Source organism: Xyrauchen texanus, chromosome 2, assembly GCF_025860055.1.
Source record: "Xyrauchen texanus isolate HMW12.3.18 chromosome 2, RBS_HiC_50CHRs, whole genome shotgun sequence".
Classification (NCBI taxonomy): Eukaryota; Metazoa; Chordata; class Actinopteri; order Cypriniformes; family Catostomidae; genus Xyrauchen; species Xyrauchen texanus.
In genome coordinates, this window is record NC_068277.1 from 37,486,467 (window position 1) to 37,494,735 (window position 8,269).

The following is an 8,269-nucleotide window of genomic DNA, read 5'->3' on the forward strand; positions in this document are numbered from 1 at the left end:
CTTTTTTTCGGGATCTTCAGAGGACTGAGGAGATTGGAGCTTTAAATGTAATATCTAAATTTCTATAATTAATTATTTCACACCGTCATAAGTCAAAAGTCAAAAGTGCAGGGGCGTGTGCTTGCAATTGATTCAGCGAGAGTGAGGGCGGGGCCTTGATTTCGGGGCCTTACTTCCTGATCACTACTGCACAGGTCTGGCCCCGAAATCTCAACTGCGCAGACTCAAGTCCCAAGATGTCAGCGCCATATCGGGACACTGACTTCAGTTCTCACCAATGGAAAAGAGCGAAGGGGCGTCGTCCATCTTTTTTTACAGTCTATGCTTAATCTCAGTAACCATCCTGTTATTTGACACTAATTCATTGATTAAAGTAATCATGTCTGACTGTGAATACTACATTTCTACAATGTCATCTGAAACCAAAAACTATTGACTCTATTCCAGTCTGAAGGTGCCGAGTTTGGTGGCTAAACCTTGAAAGCAGGAGTTACAGTCAGACATTTTGATCTTTGTTTAGGTATTTTGAAAAATCCCTAAAGAAAGTATTTGTGGAATAACAGTAGGTTGGCTTTGTCAAACTACTATAACAGAACAATGTTTTTTATTTTTTATTTTTATTTTTTTATTATTATTAAGTACGAATTAACAAATGTGACATAAAGCAGTTTAAGAGTCATTGACTTCATCCGCGCCTGATGGGGACAGTGGCGTTTACTCTGATCCACAAAAACCATAAACACGTTCCTGGGAAGAAACAGCATTTCAACATGTCGTCGTTGAATGACAGATCAGTTTGGGATGAGGTGGAGGTCTGTTTTCTATTTTCTTAGGTTGTAACCCATTTTCTAAAACTATTAAATATTGTAGTTGTTTATAAATATTATAAACCTATTTTAATTATATGTGAGCGCTGTTTAGGTCACATTTTGCATGACGCAGTGAATTTCACTCTGGTTCATTTATTGAGTAATAAACTGGGCTAGGACAGCTCTGATTTTAATCCAGTCGAGAATTGCATCAATATATCTATGCATATGTCGTGGAAATTAGATGACTTGCTCGGATAACTTTAGCCAGATAGTAGCACAGATGAGCTAACTGTGATCCCGGTATGATCATGTTCATTGTTTCTTCCTTCTCACATCAAGTTTGACATTGTCTCTAAGTATTACACATGATTATGAAAGATCTGCTATTTATGCTTCTAATGAAGGCGGATTTGTTTGCTACTGCAAACAACCTATATTCAGGAATAACTGTTCTCATTGAATGTATTTTACAGGATGGTATCGGCGAGGAAGTCCTTAAGATGTCCACAGAAGAGATCGTCCAAAGGACTCGTCTTTTGGACAGTGAGATTAAGGTACTAAGCAAGATATTTTCATTAAGTCTAGTGTGCAGAGTTTTCAGTGGCTGCGTGCAATTCTGTAATCTCTTTGAATGCATGTAATGTCAGATCATGAAGAGTGAGGTTCTGCGTGTCACTCATGAGCTGCAAGCCATGAAAGACAAGATCAAAGAGAACACAGAGAAAATCAAAGTGAACAAGACTCTGCCCTACCTCGTCTCTAACGTCATAGAGGTAAGGAACTGTTTAAAGCTTTCATTTAGAAATCTCTTTTGGCTTGTTAGAATCAGGCATAGGGCTGTAAGGAACCTTTTGAATGTTCATCTTCGTAAGTTCAGTTTGTCCATTGACTGTTGTAATGGATTTAAAGCACTTCATGCGTTAACACCTGGCTCTGTTGTGTGTTTGAACGGAAGCTGCTGGATGTTGATCCTAATGATCAAGAAGAAGATGGAGCAAACATTGATCTGGACTCTCAGAGGAAGGGCAAATGTGCCGTCATCAAAACATCCACGCGGCAGGTGGGACAATCATACTTTTTGAATAGACGATATGATGGCTATCTTGTTTTTGTGTGGCCATATATTTCCGTCATGTTTTTCTTTCCTACTCTGTTGATGTTTGACAATTTCAGTCTAAATCCTGGTTCCTGTTTGAATAGGTTTTAATGAAGTTACTTTGTTTTATTTAAGCCAAGTGTGCATTACACAACTTGCAGTTGGCGCCCTGGGACTTGCAGTCCTGTTTTTGGTCGTGCTGGTTTGAACACCACAGGACTGCAGTGTATCAACTACATGGCCATTCGTCCCTGACTAAGGCCATGTTTACACTGGTATTAAGATGCATTTTAAGTGATCCGATCACAAATAAGAGGACATATAACAATCATTATGTCTGTGTATTAGTGAATGATAATAAATAAAGCGCAAAAAATAAACAAAAAAAGCTGTTCTTAGTTTCTCTTAATTATTCAAAAACATGGTGTTTAGAGCAGTTATTTTAGTGCATTACCAGTAATTGAGCTTCTGATGTGCATGCTCCTCATATCTGTGTTTTTATTGTGCATGTTCATGCATTCACTTTTTTAAATTTTCACATTGTACGTTTATTTCCCTTTAAATCTGCACATAACTGACAAACTAAAAACGACCGTTACAGCTGCCTTTAGCGTCTTCCCATTTAAAAATCATCACCCCAAAATGCATCAACTTAAGATGGCAAAATTCATACACAGTCTCACGCAGTTTATGCTTGAAAGAACGGCTCTCGTCCCATTTCACACTTATTGACACCATTTGCAAAGGAAAAAAAATTATAAAAATAGCAGATAATAAAAACAGCAATTAGGGAGATGTGGGGGAGATTTTATTTTCTAATTATTTTTGTATCCTGTTTCACAATACCTTGCTCTCCTCTTTCAAAAAACATGAAAGAACAGCTTGCGCCTGTTTTTATGGGTATTTGCGCTAATTTGCAATGGGGGAAAAAACTGCTGAAAATAATAAAGACAGCAGGTAGGGAGGAGTGGGGAATGTTTCATTTTATTTTCAGATAATTTTTCGTCTTCTGCTTCCTAATACCTATAATTGCCCTCCTTGTGCTCTCTCAATATTTAATTGGTTGTGTGTCTGAGCCACTTTCGCTCTTTGGGATAGTTCGCACACCCGACAACAAGACGTCTAGATATCAAGCTGTCGTAGCATCTTGGACTTTTCTCGGCCTGTCGCAGGAGTGCGCACACAACAAGACCGTTCGTCGTGAGACTTCTCGTCACATACCAGTCTCCATCTCAAAACATCAAATGAGATGTGCTTGAGTTATGCAGGATTTACAGTTTACTTACTGGTTTTATGGCATATAAAGTCTATTGCTGTAATTGCAGACCTATTTCCTACCTGTGATTGGTTTGGTGGATGCTGAGAAACTGAAACCTGGTGATCTTGTGGTAAGTGAACATATGTTGTAGCCTGTAACATTGAATAATTAGCTAATTGAACATTGGATAAAGTCAAATTGACTTTCCTAGTCGACTGTGTTTTCAGGATAAGCATAAGAACCTGTTTTATCATTATTATTGCTCTCAAATTAAATGTTAAAATGTTGTTAAAAAAAATGTTGTCTAGAAATGTGTTAAATGAATGTCTGCACCTGTTCACAGGGTGTGAATAAGGATTCTTATCTGATTCTTGAGACTCTACCTACTGAGTATGACTCAAGAGTTAAAGCCATGGAGGTGGATGAGAGGCCCACAGAGCAGTACAGCGACATAGGTGGCCTTGACAAACAGATCCAAGAGGTACTGGCTGATAAAACAGGCCATGTCTTACTAAGCTATAAGACCACTGATGCACAGTCTTGGCTTGATTTCTGTCCAGTAACTCACAACTACAATCTGGTAGATAAAGTTGCTGTTGACTGATTTCTGAGCTCACTGTTTTGCCATTTGCAGCTGGTGGAGGCAATTGTTCTGCCCATGAACCACAAAGAGAAGTTTGAGAATCTGGGCATCCAACCACCAAAGGGAGTTCTGATGTACGGACCACCAGGCACAGGAAAGACCCTCCTGGCCAGAGCCTGTGCAGCCCAAACCAAGGTACAGTGACCCAAAGTGAGAAAGAACTAACAACTACTCTTCATCAGTGTAGTACTTATTAGCATTCCCTACAGTTTGTGATGATGTATCACACTTTACCTCGTTTAGTCTCTATCTTTTCTCAGGCAACCTTTTTGAAGTTGGCTGGCCCTCAGCTGGTGCAGATGTTTATTGGTGATGGTGCCAAACTGGTACGTGATGCATTTGCTCTTGCCAAGGAGAAGGCTCCCTCTATCATCTTCATTGATGAGTTGGATGCTATCGGCACAAAGCGCTTTGACAGTGAGAAGGCTGGAGACAGAGAGGTGCAGAGGACCATGCTGGAGCTGCTAAACCAGCTAGACGGCTTTCAACCCAACATGCAAGTGAAGGTACAAACTCGCGCTCATAACGCTGTTGTAAACACATGCCTGTGGTCTTTTAAACACATGCCTGTGGTCTTTTAAATGTATTTCTTATGTTTTGACTGTTTTTCCCAGGTTATTGCGGCAACGAATAGGGTGGATATCCTGGACCCGGCTCTCCTGCGTTCAGGTCGTCTGGATCGTAAGATTGAGTTCCCCATGCCCAATGAGGAGGCTCGTGCTCGCATTATGCAGATTCACTCACGCAAGATGAACGTCTGGTATTAAACATTTATTTTGAGTCTATATTTTGTCACATCCATTAGTGAGGGGGGTCAGAGCACATATTAACCTTTACTATAAAGACCCCATTACTATAAGATGAGGTTGATGCAGCAAAACATGGCCATGATGAGTAATATATCTTGTGGATTGAGCACCTATTTCAATTGAAAGACTTGGTATCAACAGTGTCTTGGGATCAGGGCCGTTTCTAGGCATAGTCGAACTAGGCGGTTGCTAGGACATCACTTGCTGGGCAAAGAGGAGACTGCCCCAAACGCACCCCAAACATCTGAGCATTTTTTATGTCAATGCTGCACTCTACACTTTAAGAGCTAATTTGCTTTTTTATGTGGGTTGCAGGACTGTGAAAAGTCTGTAAAACTTAAGTACACCTGTTATGCTTAATGTTATTAGATTATAATGCAGTAAAAAGCATCATTGAACATTTTGTTGACCTATTTTGTCTTTATTTCTGTGTGCTGTAGTCCTGATGTGAACTATGAAGAATTGGCACGCTGTACTGATGACTTCAATGGAGCTCAGTGTAAAGCTGTGTGTGTTGAGGCTGTAAGTACGATTTTTACAATTATTTTTGCCCTCACATGAGCTTGTGTACCTAACATTGTGTTTAAGGCCCTGGTGAAAGGTTACCTGTTTTTGGAATCATTTTATGCTACATAGTCACTGTTCCTTACTTTTTATTGTTGTCTTTTGTGTTTTAGGGCATGATTGCTCTGCGGCGTGGGGCCACTGAACTCAACCATGAGGACTACATGGAGGGCATACTGGAAGTGCAGGCAAAGAAGAAGGCCAACCTGCAGTACTATGCTTAATGCAGTGGCAGACTGTATGTGTGAGTGTGTGTTAGAGAGTGTGTAAGTGGTCAAGTGTCAGGATGAAGCACATCTATTCACCTGTGCTGTTGGGATCCAGTTCTATTCTGAAAGATCTTCAGGTTCTGATGAAATAGGTTAGCCAAAATAAGAATAGGCTGCCTCAGTGTAATAATGTATGGAGTATTTTTCAGTTAACCCTTTTGTTCATCTCATAATTCATTAAAAACACAAACCTTTTTTCATTAATGTGTTTTGTGCTTTATTTGATGTGTTGAGCGCTATGATTCTGCATTGCAGCGGTGACATGTTTCATGTGTTATTTAATAGAGTTCGGAAAATCAGAAGTAAGTCAAGAACATTGTTCAAACATGTAATGATAGATGATCTGGACTGGATTCTAGATGATTTTAGTACAGCTTACTCCCTATAGATTAACCCTCAGTGGAAAAAAGGCAACTGACCTAAATGTCAATGATTTGACTAGGCTTATCGCGATTATTAAATAATCGTCTGATCGCAGTTATTTGAGATGACCGATTATTGTGCACTTCAAATCTTAAAGCCCAAATAAAATTTTAAGAGAATATATAAATGCCATGATTTGTGTGTCATTCAGTTGAACTCTGAGCATCACTGAGCTACACCGCTAAGGTCAACCAGACCAGCTCCTGTCCGTAAGAGCATCTCTCAAGGGCTCTGCATGCACCCAGCAGAAGCCTGCGCCAGTCTCCCGTGAAAATATAACTGAACAAATGTAACTTTGATAGTGACCGTGTTCATGACATGTACAGTCAGGTCCATAAATATTGGGACATCGACACAATTCTAATCTTTTTGGCTCTATACACCACCATAATGGATTTGAAATGAAATGAACAAGATGTGCTTTAGCTGTAGACTTGCAGCTTTAATTTGAGGGTATTTACATCCAAATCAGGTGAACGGTGTAGGAATTACAACAGTTTGTATATGTGCCTCCCACTTTTTAAGGGACCAAAAGTAATGGGACAATTGGCTGCTCAGCTGTTCCATGGCCAGGTGTGTGTTATTCCCTCATTATCCCATTTACTTTGGAGCAGATAAAAGGTCCAGAGTTCATTTCAAGTGTGCTATTTGCATTTGGAATCTGTTGCTGTCAACTCTCAATATGAGATCCAAAGAGCTGTCACTATCAGTGAAGCAAGCCATCATTAGGATGAAAAATCAAAACAAACCCATCAGAGAGATAGCAAAAACATTAGGTGTGGCCAAATCAACTGTTTGGAACATTCTTAAAAAGAAAGAACGCACCGGTGAGCTCAGCAACACTGGAAGACCACGGAAAACAACTGTGGTGGATGACCGAAGAATTCTTTCCCTGGTGAAGAAAACACCCTTCACAACAGTTGGCCAGATCAAGAACACTCTCCAGGAGGTAGGTGTATGTGTGTCAAAGTCAACAATCAAGAGAAGCCTTCACCAGAGTGAATACAGAGGGTTCACCACAAGATGTAAACCATTGGTGAGCCTCAAAAACAGAAAGGCCAGATTAGAGTTTGCCAAACAACATCTATAAAAGCCTTCACAGTTCTGGACAGAGGAGACAAAGATCAACTTGTACCAGAGTGATGGGAAGAGAAGAGTTTGGAGAAGGAAAGGAACTGCTCATGATCCAAAGCATACCACCTCATCAGTGAAGCATGGTGGTGGTAGTGTCATGGCGTGGGCATGTATGGCTGCCAATGGAACTGGTTCTTTTGTATTTATTGATGATGTGACTGCTGACAAAAGCAGCAGGATTAGACCCCGAAGCCGCCGCCAGGCGCCGCCATTTAGAATTTCAGCCGCCGCCAGCCAATAATTTCGTAAGCCAAATTGAGCCGCCATCTGATAAAGTTTGGCTGAGCCGGCTAGAATTATTTGCATCAAATAATAATTCTATCACATAGAGACATACACACACGAAATATATAAACAATACACGAGATCTATTTTCCCACTGGATTCATAACAGCGCAGTCTTGTGCCCGTTGCTACGATACTCAGACTCACAGTGAATTGACGACCAATTAAAATTGCTCGTTTTCCGTACAGAAGAAGCGATGCATTTTTTTTCTCGCACTGAGGTGAAATGGCGGAAAGAAGCAAGCGAGGTAATTTTGATCTCACTTCTCACGTACATACCTACTTACTTTTTTTTTTTTAACTTAGGCCTACCCAGACTTTTGTTAAATCTTCAGGACACGGTTGCACAAACACCTGAATCAAAGATTGATGTTATGAACCAAATATTCTGGAACGGAGAGATTTATAGCACTGAACGTGATATTACTGCAGTAACAAACCACCGTTTCCACATTGCCAATTCACGACGCATGCTTCAGTGTACATTGAAGTGAAATGTGCAAAACTTTGTCCAAAATAATTCTGATAACAGTGTGTGTTTATATTAAGGCGAGACACGGCAGGCAAAAACATCGTTTTTTTTTTACTGGTCAATTTTGAGATTTTTGGATATTTGTCTTCAATAACATGTCTTCTTTCAGACTTGTGCTGAAAAAAAGTCCGAAATACACATTTACTACACTTCGTCTGTTTGCGTCTGTAGATTTCTCATAAATTCAACAAAAGTTTGCATTCTTAATCAACATACTTCTCCGCGATCTCTGCCGTCACTCACCCTCTCATCACATGCACCGTTAGGAAGCTCTCTCTCTTCTGTACAATCCCGTTGGATCCAAATATGGTCATTTCCTTTTTATCAGCAACCAATCGTGAAAGTAAAAAGACTGAATGCGCGATCTCTTGGCTGATGATAAATCTTTAAAGCCCGTTTTCTCAAAATTACCTTTCTCTCATACTCCAAGTCCGAAATCTCCAC

The 8,269-nt window shown here is 40.1% G+C and overlaps 1 protein-coding gene across 2 annotated transcripts; it reads left to right on the forward strand.

Annotated features, from left to right (window-relative positions):
• Positions 1-732: 732 nt before the first annotated feature.
• Positions 733-5,660, forward strand: psmc3 (proteasome 26S subunit, ATPase 3). 2 transcript variants are annotated; one of them, XM_052148883.1, is made up of 11 exons: positions 733-812; positions 1,286-1,366; positions 1,460-1,585; positions 1,768-1,872; positions 3,234-3,296; positions 3,510-3,647; positions 3,801-3,944; positions 4,070-4,315; positions 4,424-4,569; positions 5,059-5,140; positions 5,296-5,660. In XM_052148883.1, exons 1-11 carry the CDS (start codon positions 771-773, stop codon positions 5,404-5,406), a joined length of 1,284 nt encoding a protein of 427 aa, XP_052004843.1. In that variant the 5' UTR covers positions 733-770; the 3' UTR covers positions 5,407-5,660. The 2 variants fall into 2 exon arrangements, with proteins under 2 accessions (XP_052004843.1, XP_052004854.1); XM_052148894.1 differs by having other exon boundaries at positions 776-833.
• The last annotated feature ends 2,609 nt before the right edge of the window (positions 5,661-8,269 follow it).